The sequence below is a fragment of the Mytilus trossulus genome, chromosome 7 (assembly GCF_036588685.1).
Source record: "Mytilus trossulus isolate FHL-02 chromosome 7, PNRI_Mtr1.1.1.hap1, whole genome shotgun sequence".
NCBI classification, from domain to species: domain Eukaryota; kingdom Metazoa; phylum Mollusca; class Bivalvia; order Mytilida; family Mytilidae; genus Mytilus; species Mytilus trossulus.
The window spans coordinates 55,733,922-55,756,919 of record NC_086379.1 but is presented as its reverse complement, the minus strand read 5'-3'; the positions used below and the strand labels follow the sequence as shown (position 1 = coordinate 55,756,919).

General features: G+C 31.1%; 1 protein-coding gene across 2 annotated transcripts; it reads left to right on the top strand.

Annotated features, from left to right (window-relative positions):
• Nucleotides 1–9: 9 nt before the first annotated feature.
• LOC134725338 (RNA polymerase I-specific transcription initiation factor RRN3-like) lies at nucleotides 10–22,009 on the top strand. 2 transcript variants are annotated; one of them, XM_063589066.1, is made up of 16 exons: nucleotides 10–71; nucleotides 2,720–2,853; nucleotides 3,743–3,799; nucleotides 4,615–4,704; nucleotides 7,334–7,469; nucleotides 8,057–8,192; nucleotides 8,974–9,142; nucleotides 9,652–9,729; nucleotides 10,725–10,875; nucleotides 11,665–11,795; nucleotides 13,117–13,247; nucleotides 14,728–14,903; nucleotides 16,275–16,383; nucleotides 17,137–17,280; nucleotides 17,827–17,899; nucleotides 18,841–22,004. In XM_063589066.1, the coding sequence occupies exons 2-16, from the start codon at nucleotides 2,785–2,787 to the stop codon at nucleotides 18,982–18,984; spliced, it is 1,794 nt and encodes a 597-aa protein (XP_063445136.1). In that variant the 5' UTR covers nucleotides 10–71; nucleotides 2,720–2,784; the 3' UTR covers nucleotides 18,985–22,004. The 2 variants fall into 2 exon arrangements, with proteins under 2 accessions (XP_063445136.1, XP_063445138.1); XM_063589068.1 differs by lacking the exons at nucleotides 10–71; nucleotides 2,720–2,853; nucleotides 3,743–3,799; nucleotides 4,615–4,704 and adding an exon at nucleotides 6,593–6,624 and having other exon boundaries at nucleotides 18,841–22,009.
• Nucleotides 22,010–22,998: the final 989 nt, after the last annotated feature.

Genomic DNA, 22,998 nt, shown 5'->3' with positions numbered 1-22,998 from the left:
TTTTCGGGGTAAACTCGCCTCCAATGCAGAAGATCATTACATCAACAGCACGATTTTAAAAAGTGTGACAGGTACTTTTCAAATAAGTTACTTAAATTCAGACACTCGTCCTTTCAGAATATATAGTGTTATACTTTCTTAACGATATACATTCTTTTTCACAAGAATTATGAATTAATATAACAGATAAAAACATAATTTGACATAATTAATTTGTTGACATACTGAATTACTGATTATCTAATTAAGTAATTTAGTTATGGTCAGTCATATTAGGATTATACATCACCAACAACATAATCTACCAAGATAATGTACAAGGAAAGACAAACAAGAACACATACCACAATGTACAATACATGATAAGCTTTTGTGACGGGATTGCTTCTGTAGAACATGTGGTGGACGGGTACACGACAACTCGTACTTTTGGCAAGTCGTACTCAGCCAACTCGTAACCATGTTTTATTTGATATTATTTATCTAGTTAATATGCATAGTTATTGTATCTTTCTTTCGTATATCATTATATAGCAAAATACAAATAAAAAAACAACTTTCATTGTTTATAAAATGCAATCATAATTGTTTTAAATAAGCTTATAAAATGCTAATCGTTATAATCATTAGTATTCCTTAGAATTGATTGTTTGAAATTGTTTGGACGGCAATTTATTTGATATGCACATTAAATTAGTTATGATTACACAATATGCTAATCAGTGGTCTTAGTGGATAACATACCTACAAAAATAGAATGGATTTGTTAAAAGTAGAATAAACAGAGAGAAGTAAATGAAAACAAAAAATCGGTAAAAGTGCGGCGCTATGAACATCAAAGACCGTTGAGTTATACTTAAACAATCACCATCCTCACCGAAAAGAAAATGCATGGCTTTAACGTTGTAAAAAACAAGCTTTGAGAAAAAATATATAAACTATGGTGAAATGTATGATCATCTTCAATTGCAATCATGGTTCGTCCACGTTGTAATGTATGCAAGAAGACGGTTACGATTAAATTGTGTATCTCAATAATATTTTACCTAATCCTGTTATTGGGTCTATGTTTTGAGTCCAATAAGAGTATTTATTTCAAAAAGCTGTATTTGTAGGACCCATATTACTATTATTAATAGCAATAAAGCCTTGTAAAAATGTTTTATGATTAAACTCTTACAATGTGTGTGTAAATATTAGTGATACTAGATTTTTTTTTAATACGTCTCACGTAATTCTTCTAAATATTGGCTTAATTTTTATTTCAACTTTTATACTTTTACAATCCAAATGTGCTACAGTATAATTGATGTCAATACGTATATAAATGATAGTAGTATAATATTGTGATGAAATATACATTTTAAAATATTGTGCAAACGTACATGCAGAAAGATTTAGATCATGTGTGAAGTTGTTTTGATAACGGTTGATTAATGGCACGCTTCGTGTGTGAATAAGGGCTGATTTACTGATAATCGACATGCTTCAGGTGTGAAACAAAGATCAATGAATAACTATAGGTAATCATACAGTCTTCAACCATGAACAAAGCCCACCCATACCACATAGTCAGCTATAAAATGACCATGTATAACAATTCAAACGAGAAAACGAACTGACTGTCATACTCATATAAAAAAAAGAACAAAAAACAAAGTGTTTATCGCAATATTCAGTAAAAAATCTCTTCAAATATTCAAAGGATCGAGCACACTTTGACACTTGAGGATTTTTTTTAGATATAAATCCTATCAGTAGATAAATCAGTAGGTATATAAATAATCAAATATGAAGCATTATAATGTTGAAAATATTTTCTACTAACACGAAAAAACTAAGACATGTTCAACGCAATGTTCACTAAAATACCCTTTTCATATTCTATGGATCTACCTCAGGGTGCACTGGGATACTTCAGGGAGTTAAAATATCCATATCTAAGGATATAAACGTAGAAAACTTATATCATAATGCTGAAAAAATATTGGGTACGACTTAGTAGAAGTACGAGTTGGTAGAAGTACGAGTTACCGAAAGTACGAGTTGGCTGAGTACGAGTTGCCGAAAGTACGAGTTGACATGTATCCTGGTGGACACTTGGTCAGCCGGAAGCGTTTGAGCTACAAATGTATTAAAGAACTTCTTTGGCTCAAACAGTTAACGCACTGCCTTGTAACACAGAGTTCCCATGTTTAAGTCCTGGTGGAGACATTTTGATTTTGCAAGTGCAATCATGCTCTCCGGTTACATTGGTGTCCAACTAAAAAACCCACAGTAGTTAGAGAGGAAATCTAGCTAGGGTATGTTTGTGTGAGAGAACATGTGGTAGATACTTAGTTAGTCCGAGATTACTCTGATGTCCAACGGCTGTTTTGCCAGACAAGCTTGGGCCGTGGGACGTCAGAGCTCGTCCCATATCAAAAAGTGGATATTTGCCCACCCAAAATAGATGCCCTGCTTTGTTGCTTCTGGAGCCGACTGAGGGCCTTGGAATTATATAGTTTGGGCATCAATCTCTTCATTTTTCATTTATCTCTTCGTTAATGTAAGTTTCACCTACCTGCCAACCTTTATTTTCTCATAATTTGACAGTTTTCACAGTGACCCATCCATTTCTGCATTTTGAGAGATGTCTCGTTGGCAATCATATCACATCTTCTATTCTATAGTTATCATTTAACAAAGTAGATAGTCACTTACTATTTTTTCTTTGTAGGTTTGTCCACACAACTGTAATATAAGTTATATATATGTGAAATAATTCAGCGGTAATTGTAAAATATGGCTATGGCAACAAGCAGTAATTCTTCAAAACTAGATTTTGAATCTATCCTTGAGAAACAGAAACAGGTTAGTTCAAATCAACAGAGAGGTAAATTTTATTTGCATAATGAGCAAAAATCACATTATCAACAAGTCTTTAATTAACTCAATAAAAGCTTGTTATTTTAGCTTTCTTGATGCTATATATCATGTATATGGACTGTTTATAAATTAAAAAAAGCATAAATTTTTCCCAGTTTCAACAAGTTTTCACAATTTGTGTATTCTGTATTAAGAGTGATTAAAAAGAAGAAAAAAGAAGATCAATAATCATGATAATGCATCTCAAATATAACAAAATCACTATGAATTATAAGTAACACTGGAATATTCAAAACCCACTATTCATGCTCTTTGAAATTGCTTATTTTTATCATGTTTAATCTGATTAATTTCAGAGTATTTTAACCCTAGCAACAATTTGTTATGTTTGACATGTTATGTTTTGTACACAGATTTCTTAAATGATTTTAAAGAAAAACAGTAAATATAAAAACACAAAAATTAAAGAGATGTGGTATGATTGCCAATGAGGCAACTCTATCCTCCAAACATGCCAAAGTTCAAATGAAGTGATGTAAGATCAAAGCCTTTATTCCATGTCAATCATGCCTATGGGAAGCACATTACTAACAGAATTTAACAATGTATAAGATGACATTTATAAGATATATCAAAGTCATTTTCATCCTTTTTTTTCCCACTGGTATATCATTATAAATATAAATACAAGGTGAAAGTTATTTTTCTTATGTGTAGCCAAAATATAATTTATAGTATGGGTATATACATTTAATGATTTTGTGCACCATAATTAAATTAATCATACCAGCCTATGAATGGGTAATATAACTGATTTTTTTCCATTCTGTATAGATCATTTATTAATTTGGATCAATTTCTGTTTATTGTGTAGGGTTATTATAAAGATTATGATTGGCTGTCAAGCAGACTAAGTGATCCTGAAATAGAGGTAAGCTTGCAATTAATATGTCATGTATTTGTACAAATTACAAACATGGAACATGGAAAACAAGGAAGTTTTTTAAAGAGACAACAGCCAGACTAAAGAGCAGAAAACAACCCAAGGCCATAATGAGTTTTCAACATAGCGTGAAAATTTTCATTTGCCTTTTGTGAATTCTGAGTATTCTATATATCTTGATGCTATATATCATGTATATGGACTGTTTATAAATTATAAGCACACGTATATGCATCTGCCTTCTAAGAATAAGATATCTTTATTTCAATTTGATTAAAAAGGCAGATCTTTTTTACACACTACACATATATATGCTTACAATGGTCTAACTGTGCTCCAACCTACTTTCTGTTTAACAGAGTTTTGGGGATCATCTGTTTTTATCCCAATGATTTTTGTAGATAGAAATTTCATTGGCTGATGTAGTAAGAAACAATACAGAAAGTAGAATGAAGTGTTGTAGATCCTTTCAAGCAAAACAAGATTGCTTTTACTTTAGAGAGCTGTAACTGAATGACTTGAAAAGAGAACACTGCTTAAATGAGATGTAATTGAGACAGATTTTAATGCAGTAATTGTTTTTGTGTAATGAGAAAAAAAACTTGTTGTGCAAACTGCAATTTGATAGGCATCAGGGTATGATTAATGCATACCAATTTCTAGAAGATGGATAGACAATTTGTGAAATGTTGTACATGTATTACCATTTTAATGTTTAGTTGTATACTGTTGTTGTGTACTTTAAGTATTATATTGAGTTATATTTTGTTATTCAATCACTTTTTTATAACATTTTATTTCAGACATCAGAGCTACAGACTTACATTAGGAGCATTAGAAAGTGTGTGACTCATCTTGACAGAGATTATGAAGTTTTGGTTGGAATTATGTTGGTAAGTTCACATGGACTCCATCTTGACAGAGATTATGAAGTTTTGGTTGGAATTATGTTGGTAAGTTCACATGGACTCCATCTTGACAGAGATTATGAAGTTTTGGTTGGAATTATGTTGGTAAGTTCACATGTACTCCATCTTGACAGAGATTATGAAGTTTTGGTTGGAATTATGTTGGTAAGTACACATGTACTCCATCTTGACAGAGATTATGAAGTTTTGGTTGGAATTATGTTGGTAAGTTCACATGTACTCCATCTTGACAGAGATTATGAAGTTTTGGTTGGAATTATGTTGGTAAGTTCACATGTACTCCATCTTGACAGAGATTATGAAGTTTTGGTTGGAATTATGTTGGTAAGTTCACATGGACTCCATCTTGACAGAGATTATGAAGTTTTGGTTGGAATTATGTTGGTAAGTTCACATGTACTCCATCTTGACAGAGATTATGAAGTTTTGGTTGGAATTATGTTGGTAAGTTCACATGGACTCCATCTTGACAGAGATTATGAAGTTTTGGTTGGAATTATGTTGGTAAGTTCACATGGACTCCATCTTGACAGAGATTATGAAGTTTTGGTTGGAATTATGTTGGTAAGTTCACATGTACTCCATCTTGACAGAGATTATGAAGTTTTGGTTGGAATTATGTTGGTAAGTACACATGTACTCCATCTTGACAGAGATTATGAAGTTTTGGTTGGAATTATGTTGGTAAGTTCACATGTACTCCATCTTGACAGAGATTATGAAGTTTTGGTTGGAATTATGTTGGTAAGTTCACATGTACTCCATCTTGACAGAGATTATGAAGTTTTGGTTGGAATTATGTTGGTAAGTTCACATGGACTCCATCTTGACAGAGATTATGAAGTTTTGGTTGGAATTATGTTGGTAAGTTCACATGTACTCCATCTTGACAGAGATTATGAAGTTTTAGTTGGAATTATGTTGGTAAGTTCACATGTACTCCATCTTGACAGAGATTATGAAGTTTTAGTTGGAATTATGTTGGTTAGTTCACATGTACTCCATCTTGACAGAGATTATGAAGTTTTGGTTGGAATTATGTTGGTAAGTTCACATGTACTCCATCTTGACAGAGATTATGAAGTTTTGGTTGGAATTATGTTGGTAAGTTCACATGGACTCCATCTTGACAGAGATTATGAAGTTTTGGTTGGAATTATGTTGGTAAGTTCACATGTACTCCATCTTGACAGAGATTATGAAGTTTTAGTTGGAATTATGTTGGTAAGTTCACATGTACTCCATCTTGACAGAGATTATGAAGTTTTAGTTGGAATTATGTTGGTTAGTTCACATGTACTCCATCTTGACAGAGATTATGAAGTTTTGGTTGGAATTATGTTGGTAAGTTCACATGTACTCCATCTTGACAGAGATTATGAAGTTTTGGTTGGAATTATGTTGGTAAGTTCACATGTACTCCATCTTGACAGAGATTATGAAGTTTTGGTTGGAATTATGTTGGTAAGTTCACATGTACTCCATCTTGACAGAGATTATGAAGTTTTAGTTGGAATTATGTTGGTAAGTTCACATGTACTCCATCTTGACAGAGATTATGAAGTTTTAGTTGGAATTATGTTGGTTAGTTCACATGTACTCCATCTTGACAGAGATTATGAAGTTTTGGTTGGAATTATGTTGGTAAGTTCACATGTACTCCATCTTGACAGAGATTATGAAGTTTTAGTTGGAATTATGTTGGTTAGTTCACATGTACTCCATCTTGACAGAGATTATGAAGTTTTGGTTGGAATTATGTTGGTTAGTTCACATGTACTCCATCTTGACAGAGATTATGAAGTTTTGGTTGGAATTATGTTGGTAAGTTCACATGTACTCCATCTTGACACAGATTATGAAGTTTTGGTTGGAATTATGTTGGTAAGTTCACATGTACTCCATCTTGACACAGATTATGAAGTTTTAGTAGGAATTATGTTGGTAAGTTTATGTGTATGTACTTTTCTACATTGGTTAGAGGTATAGGGGAGGGTTGAGATCTCACAAACATGTTTAACCCCGCCACATTTTTGCGCCTGTCCCAAGTCAGGAGCCTCTGGCCTTTGTTAGTCTTGTATTATTTTAATTTTAGTTTCTTGTGTACAATTTGGAAATTAGTATGGCGTTCATTATCACTGAACTAGTATATATTTGTTTAGGGGCCAGTTGAAGGACACCTCCGGGTGCGGGAATTTCTCGCTACATTGAAGACCTGTTGGTGACCTTCTGCTGTTGTTTTTTTATTTGGTCGGGTTGTTGTCTCTTTGACACATTCCCCATTTCCATTCTCAATTTTTCTGTAGACATTCTCTTTTAAGGAAAGTCATAATACATGTATATAATACAAAAAAAGTGAACCAACACCTTGTGAATATGAAGTATGTTAGAGTCGCTGAAGTGGATACCTCAGGAATGTAGGGTCATAATGATAAAAAAAACAACATAAAATATAAAAAGTATATTAACACTAAGGACTGCTGCAGAAAATTTAATCATCTTCATGTGTCTGTTTGTCACCAGGATAAAAATAATACAGAAAACTGCATGAAGTACAAAATCTGGTAATGCATAAGATTTGTTTTATTTTCAGAAACTGAACTGGGCAACTAGAGAATCATGCCTCATAAAAGAATATCAAGCTTTTTTACTGAATTTAGTATCAGCTCACACATACTATCTTAGAGCTGGAGTTAGGATGCTTGTCAAACATTTTATGTCACATCTTAGTAAGTATATACACTGTCACATGTTCATTATTTTATTATTTGATGTACCTTTACTGCATCAGGGATTAGCAATTGTCTATTAAAAGCTTAGGGCATGCTGCCAAAGAAAATAATTGCTGTCTTATGATCAAAATTCTCTGACCTGCAAATTCTGTATGCTCAAAACATTTATTTATTTTCTAGACAAACAGGGTCATATATAACTGACAGCTTTCCTGTTAAAAGAGTTTTGTTAATGTCCAATTAGATACTTGTAGAACTTTACCATCATATGAATAAAATTAGTGTTTGATTAAATCTTCGTAGCTACAAATGTAAATGGACAGATATTGTTACACTGCTGTCATGGTTGTAGTACACTTAATTAAGATGTCCACCAAGGACGTGAAGGAATATAATGCTGAATCATTGCTGATACAACTGATTTAAGGGGAGATAAGCAAAATCACTTTTAAAACCTCAATTTATTAATCTTATAACGGTAGGATATAGCTTTTTGTGATTTCATTTACAGTTGTAGATGGTTTTTTTTTGTGTTCGTATATTTTGTTTTTATTATTTTATTTAATGTTCTGACTTTTTTCCAGCCATTGTTACTAAGACAGGAGATAGTGGTGATAAAAATGTTGAGATAACAGTTGATGATTCTCTGAGACAGAAACATGATTTAATGTTTGTAAATGTCCACCTGGTTCTTAAAGCCATTACACAAATAGTACCTATGTGAGTATTGTTACTGTCTGTGTTTACTGTTTAAAACACCTTTTTCTGCATTTTTTCAAATTCTTTTTTATCTCACCTGGAGATTTATATGGCAGTTTTCCAACCAGCATGTTCAAATATATACTAACTTCTGTTAGGAAATGTATCCAGACAGCGCCATTATACCATGGTGCCTAAAAAACTGATTAAAATATGGTTTTGCTTTCTATGACACATGTATGATCTGACAACACTCTGTCCAACTTTTGTTCCAATTTTTGAATCAAACTGAATACAATATTAAATCTATATAGACAGATATATGTATTTTTTTACATTGAGACGTTTTTAAAAGCAAGTAATATAAGATCTTTCTTTTGACATTTCCAATTTTTATAAAATCATTTGTCGTCAAGTACATACAAATTTTTTATGGATCATTAATAATGCAGATATCAAGAAATTTATACACTGTTTTAGTTGTAGTAATATCAAACTTTGGGGCCAGCTGAAGCAGGCCTCCTGGTTCTGGATTTTGCTCGCTGTATTGAAGACCCATTGGTGTCCTTCAGCTGTTTTCTGGTCTTTGTTCAGGTTATTGTCTCTGAAATATTCACCATTTCCATTCTCAGTTTTATTGCAAACAATAAAATAAAATGAAAAAAAGCTTATAGATGATGGAAAGCATTCTTACATTAAAAGAAAACAATCTACCCCTCTTTCAAGACATCATCATATTTTGTGAATTTTTGGAAGAAATCTCTTGTTAATACCTCTTGTAAATGTTTCTTTTATTTTTCAGGACTCCCAAAGTATTAATACCATTACTGGGTGAGCTGTTTCCATTCTTCAATAAGGATGTTTATATACAGGAATGTTATGTCAAAAATCTCTTGCAGATTACACATTATTTACCAAAGATGAGGCAAAAAATTATGGAAATTGTGATTGAAAGATTACTAAAGTTTGATGTAAGTGCTGCCAGCAGTTTATTTCAAATTATCATTATCTGAAATGCACCAAATATTATGAAACCTGTCATTTGTAAAGAGATTTTTTCAGTTATTTGCAGAAAAATGTAAGTGAGACGACATTTTCTCATCAGCTAGAAGACTTAATAGAAAATGATAAGGTGCTCTCACTATAAATCATCTGATTTCAAGATAATCAAAGGTTGCTTAAGTCATACTTAGTCTTCCCATGCAATTATTATTATAGGTTAGACTTGACACTTCATTATAGTTCATGGTGATTGACGTAATTTTTCACTACTACAAAAAAAAATTATTCACTTCAAAAAACAATAACAAACTAATGAAACTTTTTTTTTAAAGCAAAAAATAGAGAAATTTAGAATTAGATGATAAAATGCACAGAAAATCATTCAAACATTTTGCATTTTAAATTCTTTAGGCTTAATTTGAATAGCCATAAATGAAAGTCGTGTTCTTTGGAAGTTTATCTTTTGAATTTTGTACAGGTGAGATCCCCTAGAGAAGAAATAGAAGAATTACAGAGAGAGGAGGATGAAGACATGGAAGACATCATATTTGAAATGGTAAAAATAATACATTAATTTAGGAAAGCATGTAGGGCATGTGTTAGGTGTCAGTTTTTTTCGTTTGTTGAATATTTTTTATAGTTTTCATCATTTGAAATCTTTGATTAAATATTCATTTGGTTACCTTAAATGCGTATAAAGTTGAAACGGTAAAGAATTTAACTGTTTGCTATTCTTTACTCTTTTATTGAATGCAACTTTTTGGACACTTATTGATGTATGAAGTCAAAGTAGTAATAATCCATTATATAATTTGCAGTTCATGCTGTGACGCCACTTTAAAGCAATCAGCCTTGTCACATCTGTAATCTTATGTTGAAATAATATTAGAATGGAATACAAGATAAAGTTATATTAATTATGAGAGCAAAGATAAAAATATAGTATATATACCAATACACATAATTAACAGCGCCTGTGAGGCTATAAAACATCACCAGGCGCTGTTAATTATGTGTATTGGTATATATACTATATTTTTATGCTTTTACATTTTTCTCACTGATACACATAGTTAATATGCATGGCTTCTACTAACGAAATCTCCATTTGGAGCTAATGTGTTTAGAGACTACTTATGTCAGTACACCTTTCCTATATTGCCTATGAGAGCAAAGATACTATCCATTTTTTATACCTCAAAAAATTATGAGTACTCTTTAATAATATATGGTTTATAATATTAGTAATAATGTGGATTCATTATTATTCTTTGATAACAAATTCTTGGATTTGTGGGTACAGGTGAATGATGAATTGAAATTTACTGCTCAACGAATAACACATTTTCTATAGGCTTATATAAATGCAGACCTTGGCAAAACTACAAAATTAAGTATCCACGAACATGAATGTTTTCCTTTATCCAAGAAATGTGGTATCCATGAAAATTAATGAATCCACAGTAATATAAATACTTATTTAAAGAGGATAACATCAGAGTATAAAACTAATCTCAACTGAGGTTTGATGTAAATTATGTTTTTATATAGGATGATGTCTCAGTACAGAAAGAGATAGTATCGTCAGTAGATATGCTGTCAATAGTAGAAACAGTACCAATGTCACATAAAGAAGGACATAAATTAGATGTTCTAATGGAGATCACATTCAGATATATACAGAATTCATGTTACTCTGAAGGTATACATGTGTATATGTATTATCTTTTGCTTTATGAAAGTAGATTTGTGGAATCAACCTAAAAAAGTATAAGCAAAATAGTTCAGACGATTGTCATTGAATTTGAGTAACATAATCTATTAAATTTCACTCAAATTGATATCATTTTTTGTGCAGTTTTTATCCATTTTACAGCAAGAAAAAAATAGCATTGACTTTAAAATGCTATAAAATGGACAAAACAATCTTTCTCCCCAAAAAAGAAAGAAATGTACACATGAAGTGTGTTTTTTTGTGAAATGTGCACATGTTCTCTATGTTATTTTAGATAGCAAAAATACCCTGAGATATGATATATACTTATAAGATATGGAGAAATATACACACTTATATTCACTGATCACTTGTAAGTTTGCAATATTTGCTGTTGGTTGAAATTTAAATACCACAAAGAATGATAACTTGACTCTTTGGTAATATAAGTAAAACAAATAGAAGTATGCAAAAAGAAATAAAATCTTCAAACACTGACATAAAACAGGAGATTTGTTACTTTCAATAATTGCTCACATTTACATATCAGTAAGTAGATATAAGAAGATCTGGTATGAGTGCCAATGAGACAACTCTCCATCCAAGTCATGTTTTCGTCTAATAAATTATATTTATCCTTTTCTTTTTTATAATTTTCCAATCTTTTTGTTTCTGAGTTTTCAGTTTTGCTGCTTATTTTTATGTTACTTGAGAATCTGTTTTATTTAACATGTAATTGAAAACTTTAAAAATAAATATTTGTTTCATTTCTTACAGGAGAGTTAGACTGGGAAGCTACCAAGTTATTGTACAGAGAATTGTTACTGATATTTGAGACATTAATTTTACCTACCCACGCATCCTGTCATGTTCAGTTTATTATGTTTTATATTTGTAGTTTAAAACAGGTAAACATTTAACTTGGACCTTCTGTATTTGTATCTGATTAAAAGTAAAATTAAGAACAGAAACAGGGCATGTGACAAGTAAACAACAACACGACTAAAGAGCAGAAAACAGTCTAAGGCCATCAATGAGTCTTCAACACAGCGAGAAAATCAAGCACCTGGAGGCAGGCTCCTCACAAAAATTTGTACCATTTCATAGAAAATGAATGTCACCCTTAACTCAGAAACATATAATTGAACAGAAATTGAAAAGAAACCATACAAGACTAACAACTGCCAGAGGTTCTTGGCTTGGAGCAGGTTCAAAATTTTGCCAGATTAACGGGCGCATTTCATTTGCGCCAATTTTTAAAAAATCAAACCTTTCATTTGCGCCACAAGGTTATATATCATTTGCGCCAAAAAAAAAGCCCTTCATTTGCGCCATTTTACAGGTATGACAGGATTTATAACATTATTTACGATTTATTTTGTTTTTTGTTTGTACAGAACTCCCCCTGGATATATGTGTGAGTTCATACTCATTTCTAATACAAAACTGAGAGTCGCTAAGATTATAATTATATATATAGTGTTCATATGACCAGTATCTCCAACTGATAGCAGATGCATAACATTTGCTGACTATGTTTTGGAAACTTATATAAGCCCGGAATCTAGATATCCACCGTGATTTTGAGCTGCTACACCCACTGCTAATTTCAAACGAACCAACAATGGACCGGAGTCATTCCATGCACATTTTAATGAACAATTTTATTCAAAACATCCAAACATGTTTATTTATGTTGACGTTGTAAAGAAATTTTTTATGTTTTATACTTTTATTACCTGTATTTCTGAGGAATATGTTTCTTAATTATTAAAAGACTTTTTGGATTTTTTTATGTTTTATACTATTATTACCTGTATTTACCTGTACTTACCTGTAATATTGGCGCAAATGAAAGATTTAGTTTTTGGCGCAAATGAAATATGGTTTGTGGCGCAAATGAAAGATTTTTTTGGCGCAAATGAAATGCCAATTGGCGCAAATGAAAAGCACTGCAGATTAACATGTTTTGTGAAATCTCAAACCTCAATGTTTAGTCAATTATTTTAGTGCAATGATCACAGATATGAGTTACTTTTTAAACTACATGTATTACACATGTGTGTATCTGCAAGATTTAATTTTGCATCTGAACTCATCAAAAATGCAAAAAGTATCATTGAAACCTTTGTCCTAAGTTTGTTTTCAATTATTTTCTTGAAGAAATGATAGGTCTCTGGTTTGTATTTTACATAACTCTATGATTTAGATTATCTTTTTTTATTTCAGCCAATTTGTGAAGGATTTTTAGATTATTTATGGAAGAAAGTGCAGGATCCTATTGCCCAACCTGTATATAGACAGATATCTGTATGTTATATGGGAAGTCTTCTTTCCAGGGGAATATTTGTCCCACTAAGGTATCTATACTGATGTATTTGTGGAATTAATGTTTTACTGAAGCTCAGAATATAGTTGTGTATAACATTGATTGTGTTCTGTTTTAAAAATATACATGCATGTTTTTAAATTTTGAATGCTATTTTAATATCTTTTTTTCTGTACCAAAATTCATCATAAAAAGTGAAAAAAAGCAGCAGTGTTTACACCACAAAATTTTCTCTAAGCACAGGCACACCAGTGACTCTGGTAAAGTTAAAGGTATGGAAGGGACTAAATGATTTAATTTCAAATGCATGTTACATTTCAGAAAATTTAAAAGCTACTTGTACCTGAATTTTGAAATTCCTTTTTTATATGCAACATGTCGGACATTAACTCAAAAACTTCTCAACCAATTTGCATAAAACCTTAGTGAATTGTTCATATCTATTGACGTGACTTCCCTTTTGTTTTTTGTAAATTTTAGATATTACTTTTCAGAGTTGTGGAGTTTTATTCATTGAAAAAAAATTGAGATTTCCCAGTTTTTGGACGATATCTCAAAAATGCTTCAACAGTTTTCATGAAACTTTGGAAAAATGTTGATATCTATTTATACAAGCTCCCCGTCAATTTTTATAAATTTAAGATTTTACAATTCTGAAAATTCTGTGACTTTCCAGTTTTTCGGACAATACCTTTAAATAAAAGTGCTTTGAGCAGTTTTTATTAAACTTTGGTGACTGGTATATATCAGTTAAGATAACCCTCTTTATGTTTTCATCAATTATTGATATGACATTGAGAAGTTACTGAACTTTATTCTTAAAAAATAAATTATAAATTATGTTCGGAAATATATAGTGCATTTAAAATTTAAGTTATTTTGAAATTTGACCAGTCCCTGGTTTGTCTGTACATTAAATGTATGATGTCAATACATCAATACTTGCCAAATGGTTATGGTAAACCTTTAAAATACTACAATTATAATCTGATAGGAGTTGTTCCTCCTTCATTGATAGAACACATATTATTTGTCTTTTTGTTGTAAAGGAGTGTAATTATGTGTAGTAGATATATTGGCCTATAATGGTTTACTTTTTTTTTTTAAATTGTTATTTGGATCGAGAGTTGTCTCATTGGCACTCACACCACATCTTCCTATATCTACATAATATTGTTTTTTTTATATGTAAAATGTTTTTTTTTTTATTATAATTAAGTTTATAAAAACAACATTGGCAGTAAAGAGTCTCAGAAAAGGGGGGTAAAGATAGATAGGCATTAAAAGAGAGGCGAGCGTTAAAATGACATGAAATCAAAATCAAAATCTGTATATGGATAAGAAGATTGGATATGATTGTCAATGAAACAACTTTCCTCAAGAGACCAAATGACATAGAAATTAACAGCTATAAGTTACCGTACACCATTCAACAATGATCAAAGCCTATACTGCAGTATAACTTTTCATTATGTACAGGTATTTATCTTTGTTTATCTTTATATTTTCAGTACTGTAAAAACATGTTTAGAAATGATGTGTAATTGGATACACAAGTATTTGGACCAGACAGGAGATGTGACCTTATTTGCAGATGTCACACATCATGGGCCATTTTATGCTGTTGTTCAGGCCATACTTTATGTTTTTGTATTTAGGAACAAAGATATATTTGAATCTTGCAAAGGTATGAAGAATTTTTATCATTCCTTTTTAAAGTTTTGAAGATAGTTTGTGTAGTTTTTATATGACATCATCAGGCATGGTCCCCTTTTTTGATGACTTCACAATCGGAATATTCAGAAGAAACCAAGAAAAATTGTCGTCATAATTAAATTTCAACCAATTCTTTGCTAAGAACGAACAGATATCTCACTAGTGAGGAGAAATATTTTTTTCCACAACCATTAAGAAATGTTAAACTATCACAAAAACTAGAGAAGACTCTTTCTGATATCTGATACATACAGGGTTTCCCCTGGGTCAATTATTTTTTTCGCCACCTCTTTCGCCAAAACAATATATTTTTTGCCACTTTATTATTTTTTTCGCCAAATATATTTTTACTTTAAAATTTTCTTTTTTTCCAGCACCCCCCCCCCCCCCCCCCCAAAAAAATTAAGAAGTGTTTTTTTGTACAACAATTACAAAGAATCTTATTACTTGGAATTGATCCCTCGTGTAAGGTGTAGTCATTACATTGAAGGGTTATAATTCTCATGCCAACCTTTTAAATAGATTTCTTCATAACGACAGTTTTCTTTTCTAGACCATTGTAAATATGTAAAACTATATGCTTGAAACACCTGTGTTACTGAAACGACTTTGAAGTATCCACTCAAATCAATGATCTATATGAAAGTTAAATGATAAAGTTTAAAATCAGAGACCTTTCTAGCTTTTGAACATTTTTCGTCATAACAATAATTTTCTTTTCAAAAGAAGGAGAGGAAGCGTAAATTTTGCTTCAAACACGTGCGTCGCAAAGCGGTAAATTGATCCCTTTTGAGACATGTGACACAAGCCATTTAACCATATCATTTTGTCATATCATACAATCAACACCTTTATTAATTAGTCCTTTGATGTCGATAGCTATAAATGCAATCAGCTCATTATTGATTTTCTGTCGAAATCTTAACGAGTTCAAGGTGAATTCCGAGTATTGTCTGATCGGTAAAGTCAGAGAAACCCTAAAAAAGTAAACAAACAAGATGGCTGAAAATAAATCGTTATATATATTTCTTTTGCCAAATTCTTTCGCCAATGACGAATTTTAATCGCCACAATTATTATTTTTTCGCAAATTGCGAAAATGGCGACCGCCAGCGGAAACCCTGGATACATATACATATATCTAAATGCACATTATCTGAAATTACAATAATAACAATTTTTTTCCCATTTTCCAAACTCACAATAGAAAATGCAGGCAATTATTTCTGATTTTAGTGTATGTTTCTACAGTTTTGTGTTTGTTGTTTTACATTTCAATGTTGTTACATACATGACATATGCATGTAAGAAATATTAATGCAAGTTTTTTTTTTTTATCTAGGTTTAAAATGGGCAGAAAAATTGAACTTTCAGAGAATAGTTACCTGTCGACTTAACCCATTGAAGTTTTGCCTACCTGTGGTTGTACAGACCTTTGCTTCAGTTGCAAGGTAAATATGAATTCTTCTGTATGCATTTTTTATACCCCCGCTTTAAAAAAGTTGGGTATGCTGTTTTACCTCTGTCTGTCAGTCCGTCTGTCATTCAATCCCATTAATATTTTTGTCGCATCTTTCTCAGGAACTACTTGACAAGGATGTCTGAAATTGGTGTCAGGATTTATATTAGTCAGTTATAGCGTGTGATGCTTTTTCAGATTCATCACTCAACAACTTCCTGTATATATACATCATTTGCTGCCAAATTATTTAACATACATTTTGAGGACTCCTGTAGTTGAATTAATGATTTTATTTTTTTTGTAATTTATACTAGTGATATTAATAGTGATTTCTTTTTACTACCCTTCTCTTACAATCTGTAATTTGTAAGTATTATCTTGCATTTGCAAGGATGTAGTGTTATTAGAATTTAGTAAAGCATTCTACTGGAACATGTGATAAGAGCAACCCCTCTGAGGTGTTAGCATTTCAGGTCATCCAGACTGTTAGTTGAAGAACACCTATAAAGGGATGGTCCCTTTTGCTCTTGATTTTTGTCTTCTTCTCCATATAAAAGAGAATCTTTCAAGTTAACACAAGGGTAATCTCAATCTTGATGTAATGTAGTTTAAAATTCTGTATTTTATTTCATTTTGAAAGAGATTGTTGATAGCCAAGATTGTCCAAGTCAACAACAGCAATGCTCTTGGAAGGTGTGTTAAAATGAGCAGATAACTAATATTTTTAATTGTTTGATTTCAGGAGTCACCAGCTTGCTTTCTGTGATACTATTATAGAAAGAAATAACAGACAAGTACTACCAGTTGCCTGTACCAATGGTAACTCAGATTTTGGAGGGAAAATCCTGGATTCTTTCTTCCCTTTTGATCCTTATATATTAAGCAGGTAATAGTTATTTTATACTAAGGGGTCTGTCTACAATGTGACTGTGTATTTTATCTATTTTTGTTTTTTTTTCCTTTTTTGATGAAATGTGAGGGGTTTAAGAGATGTGCAAGTTTAAAGATGGTTTTAGAATTACTAAAAAAAAATGATATACAGATTCACTTATTTTTCTGTCAGATGCCAAGAATAGTGATGTCAAGACCAAATAAGAATTATTCTTATTTCAATATGTATACAAAGAACATCATAGACCAGTACTACTGTCACTATCAAACTTCCATGCATTAAACTGCCAAATTTGGATAAAACCCTTGTAATAGAGCACTCAAGTAATAAAATTGAATCATCTAAGCTGTAGAAGCATTATTTTGGTAGAACATTTTGATCAAAAATGGTAAAAATTGAAATTTGTCTTTACATTGTAGTAATAATATGAATTTTGTGTTTCCTTAACTAGCTTATAGATCAAGGAAATATAAATTACCATTATGCAGAGAGTATCAAAGATGACATTTAGATAATATAAAAGTTATGTTTACATTATAGGTCAAGGAAATATATATTACCATTATACAGAGAGTTTCAAGGTTCTATAGAGGAAGGAGAAGATGAAGAAGAGGTATGTATACAGGTGTTTACTAGATTTTTATAATAGAGTTTTTTTCTGCTCTTTGGAGGGGTTCTTGTCTGTCGTGATGAGTATGGCAGGTCTTCAATGTTCTTTTTAGAAGATTTGTTGTTACAGTACTAGTTATCAGACATACAAGTGATGGCTTATGAATTTTCCTCGGAGTTCAGTATTTTTGTGTTTTTAAATTTTAAAACAACTGCATTTTTTAATAAATGGCTAATGCATAAGATAAACAAACCCAATTTTATATTATACAAATTCACAAATAATAACAAAAAAAGTTCAGAATACTGTTCATTTTTGGTTCCAAATAAACTGTAAAAGAAAATACTACTGGTTTAAGTATTGAATGAGTTCTGAAGGGCTTCACAAAACTGGTCCATAATTAGTTTCATGCACACATTAGTAATTACTGTAAATTCAGAAATTTTTGGGAGGTTTTTATTTTTGCTAGAAATACGACAACGTTGTAAACATAATAATTTAAACTCACATTTGAAATATTTTTATATGAATTAAAAACGATTTTTCTCCTAATCCTTATAACTTAAATTGCATTAAAGTCTAAAATGACAAAATGGCAATAATAAATGCACACAATAATTTCTGAATTTACAGTATTCATGTTGTGTCAGTTTTGTAAAATTTTGACAAATCTTGGCTTGATTACAGCCTGTTCAATTGCCATGCCATGCCAATACAGAAATACAAATTTTCCTGATAAAACCTGGCTTAAATAGTAATTTCATAGAACAACATTATATATTGGGTTTAGAATATGTACAGAAAGGGAATTACTTAGTCCCTAAAACTGAAATATTTTTAACAAAAACTAATTTGGTCACAATTTGTCTTGAAGATAATGTAGCCTTACTTCACAAAGCAACTCCTGAATTTCTTTGAAATAACCTGCTAATTTCTCATTTCAGAATGAAGAAGATGATTTCATTACAGAAGATATTATATCACCTTCAATTGGAAAGTTCACAATAGGAAGTTTGAGTAAGACACCATCAGATTTAATGGAATATGGAGTGTCACCAGGTTTTAAGCATGTTCAAGATATGACTTGATATGAGATTGGGATGTGAGTGTCATCTCTCACATGGCATATTTGGTTATAATGTTAGCATTACCATTAGCAGATAGAGATATAGATTGGTCTGTGATTAGAATTTATGTGAAATATCTTAACAGACATCAGCATTGTGCATCACATTTATTGAGAACTTCATTGAAAGCTGAATTTCCTGAAATACCAAGACAAACTGAAATAGAAATTTTTAAGATAGTATTTGTTTTATTTGTTTAATAAGATTTAATTATTGTTATAATATAATGTGATATTTATTATATATGTTATTCTTATGGCCACAATTCTTTGTCTTTGCCTTCTTTATTATTTTTTCAAAATAACGTCTCATCCCTTTTAAATTTTCTTCCTGTTTAGAGATAATATGCTTGTATTTTCTTGGAATTATTAAATAAACCCATGTTGAACGAAAGTTTCACTAACTTACCTGCAAAATTTATGTGAGGATATTTGCTCAGGCATTTTAAATTAAGATTATAATCTGAAGACAATAGATTGGCCAGAGTTTTAGTCGGTTTACAATATAACAGTATTTGATAGTCTTACTTACCATCTATAGCATACAAAATTCTGACCCAATTGTAATTTGTTTCATCAAATCAAACTGCTAAACTTGTCAGAAACTTCAACTCAATACTGTAAAGAAACCACAGTTATTGAAACCAAAGTTTAAAAAAAAAATATACTACATAGATTGATTTGTTAAAACTAATTAAAATTGAATTGCAATAGGTGAAGAGAAACGGTTATAATTAAGTCACAGTAAATAAAATCTAAAATGATGTTAACCTGCATTTTTGCTCATCTGGCTTGTTTGAGCTTTTGCTGTTACTTGGCAACCATCATCTGTTTTTCTTGCATGTTGAGCAGCAAGAGTAGGTCTAGTTTATTGCTCCATCTGTCCATCTGTCTGTTTGAAACACACATAGAGGGTAACTAATTTGTCTCATGTATAACTTGAACATTTTCCTTTAGTGTTATTCAAACTTTGTTCCTTGATTTGCACTCAAAGTAAAGATATGTACTTCCAATTTCAATCATATTTTTAGAATGACAAAATATCAGCTTTCCCATATCATTTTTGTCATTAAAAGATTAACATGATACCCATTTGAAGTTACATGTTACTTCAATGGCGTTCCTTCATCATTATTCAGATGTTACCAATTATTGCATACATATTACAGAAATTCATCTTTTGTTTTTGACGTATTTGAATTATGTTCTTTCTCAGCTTTTCAACATTTTGTACCTAGTCATTTTTGTCATTGATATTATAAAAGGTAGGCTAGTTGTCATAGATCTCCAGATCTCCAAAAGATTTCTATCAACATGATTCTAACTTTTCATTTTTAACCATATGGAGAAGTTTCAAAATTAACAGAACATCGTTTTATATATTTTTGTTTTCCAAGCATATACTTGTAGGTAAGAGTAAGTATTAATTCTGATCCAGTTTTGAAATTTCTGAAAAATTGGTATTAAGCTCATGAAATTGAGGGGATTCAGCAGGATTTAGGGTTGTAGAGAGGGCATTGTTTATAATGGTTATCAATTAACCAATGCAGGCACCAAGAGTCTCCACTCATTATTTAAAGACTCTACAGTATTCTTTTTCTGTCTTGCAAGATTCAACCTCAATTCTATAGTATCATTTATGAATAAAGTTGTTTCAAATAAATATATAATATATATTGATGTTATTGAAAAGGTTTATTTGATAAAGCCATGGTTGTTATTTCTGAGTATATTCATGATATTTAACAGTAGGAAACAAGAAAATCGTACATTTCACAACCCTTCTGAACATGAAGTGCATTTTTTTGTCGAGCGTGCGACTTTTGTTGCAGAAAGCTCGACATAGGGATAGTGATCCGGCGGCCACGGCGGTGTTAGCTCACTTCTTAAAAGCTTTATATTTTAGAAGGTGGGAGACCTGGATGCTTCATACTTTGTATATGGATGCCTCATGTTACGAAGTTTCCGTCAGTCACATGTCCAATTTCCTTGACCTCATTTTCATGGTTCAGTGACTACTTGAAAAAAAAGTTAAAATTTTTGTAATGTTAAATTCTCTCTTATTATAAGTAAAAGGATAACTATATTTGGTATGTGCGTACCTTGCAAGGTCCTCTTGCCCATCAGACAGTTTTCACTTGACCTCGACCTTATTTCATGGATCAGTGAACAAGGTTAAGTTTTGGTGGTCAAGTCCATATCTGAGATACTATAAGCAATAGGTTTAGTATATTTGGTGTATGGAAGCACTGTAAGGTGTACATGTCCAACTGGCAGGTGTCATCTGACCTTGACCTCATTTTCATGGTTCAGTCGTTATAGTTAAGTTTTTGTGTTTTGGTCTGTTTTTCTTATTCTGTATGCAATAGGTCTTCTATATTTTGTGTATGGAATGGTTGTAAGGTGTACAGGTCTACCTGGTAGGTGTCATATGACCTTGACCTCATTTTCATGGTTCAGTGGTCAAAGTTAAGTTTTGGAGTTTTGGCCTTTTTTTCTAATACTATATGCAATAGGTCAACTATATTTGGTGTATGGAAATATTTCATGATCTACATGTCAGTCGCACAGGTTTAATTTGACCTTGGCCTCATTTTTTACGGTTCATTGCTCAGTGTTAAGCTTTTGTGTTTTGGTCTGTTTTTCTTAAACTATAAGCAATAAGACAATTTTATTTGTTGTATGGAAGAATTGTTAGCTGTACATGCCTACCTGGCATGGTTCATCTGACCTTGACCTCATTTTCATGGTTTAAAGGTCAATGTTTAGTTTTCTTGGTTTATGTTAAGTTTATGTGACAGTTGTATTAATGCTTTATTATTATTACTATCAACATAATATCAATGATTATTAAAGAAGGCGAGACATTTCAGTGTGTGCACTCTTGTCTCATTAACCAATCAAAAGGAACAGTTTTTATTCTGGTGGATTCCTTAATCAAAATTAAAAATATTTTGGTGGATACTAAAATGATAAAAAGTTGTAAAATTTGACAAACAAGTGTCTATTTTTATGATTAAATGATTGTTTTACCTGCATGACGTTTTATTCATTAATTATATTTCGATACAGTTAATCAAAAGAATACAGATACATAGTGTCACATGTGTACACACTTCTTGTAAATGTTGCAGCTGATAAGTTACAAAATTGAACATAACTTTGATGTGCTAATTATTTTACAAAATTAACATGAGTAACTTGCAACTTTTATATAACTTGACACTATTTAATAAGGATCAAAAACCTGACACTCTTACATTATTATCTATTTAATTGTGAAAAAAAATAAAGTACTAAGTAATTAAAACACTTGATAGCCAGTGAACAATGGAATATTTCATTTATGATGTTTAAATTAACGAAAAAAATTATTGATTTGTCGAACAGGAAAAAAAATTAATAGTTTTCAAAATGTTATAGCTATAAGAAAGTATCCAACGTATGCATAAATTTCACCATACCCGCCTGTTTTACAGTGCTTATTTAGTTAGTTTGAAGTTAGTGCAGTTAAATAAAAAAGTTATTTACCATCCAACTGCAGGTAGAAGTTGCCTATGTCAAGATATTCAAACAAAATACTAAAATATGAGTCACAGGTTTAAAAAATTATAATTTTGACATGTAAACATTTGCCCAAAACATTGTATAAATATTAAGTATAAAACATTGTTTTGTAGGATAATATTTCATAGCTTTGAAAGTTTCACTCATCAATAACTTTTATCAATTGTATAATAAAAAAACATCTGAATTTTAGACCATCTGTATGACAAACCTTGATTCAGAATCTATCAGCTATTATCTAACCTATAATTTATTTTTGGTATACTGTATTCTGATGTCTGGATAAAAATCTTAGATGTTAATTTCTGGTATTGAAATATTGCCTGTTTCCTTATAAACCTGATACAAATCCTGTTTGTCATCTTTTAATTAGAGATACACATCACAATTTCCCCTATTTTCTCTTTTG

Coding starts and splice junctions, on each gene's coding strand:
- LOC134725338 (XM_063589066.1), top strand. CDS start 2,785: ATGGCTATGGCAACAAGCAGTAATTCTTCAAAACTAGATTTTGAATCT. Junction 3,800..4,614: donor TAAGTGATCCTGAAATAGAG/GTAAGCTTGCAA, acceptor ATTTTATTTCAG/ACATCAGAGCTACAGACTTA. Junction 14,904..16,274: donor TATATTTGAATCTTGCAAAG/GTATGAAGAATT, acceptor TTTTTTATCTAG/GTTTAAAATGGGCAGAAAAA.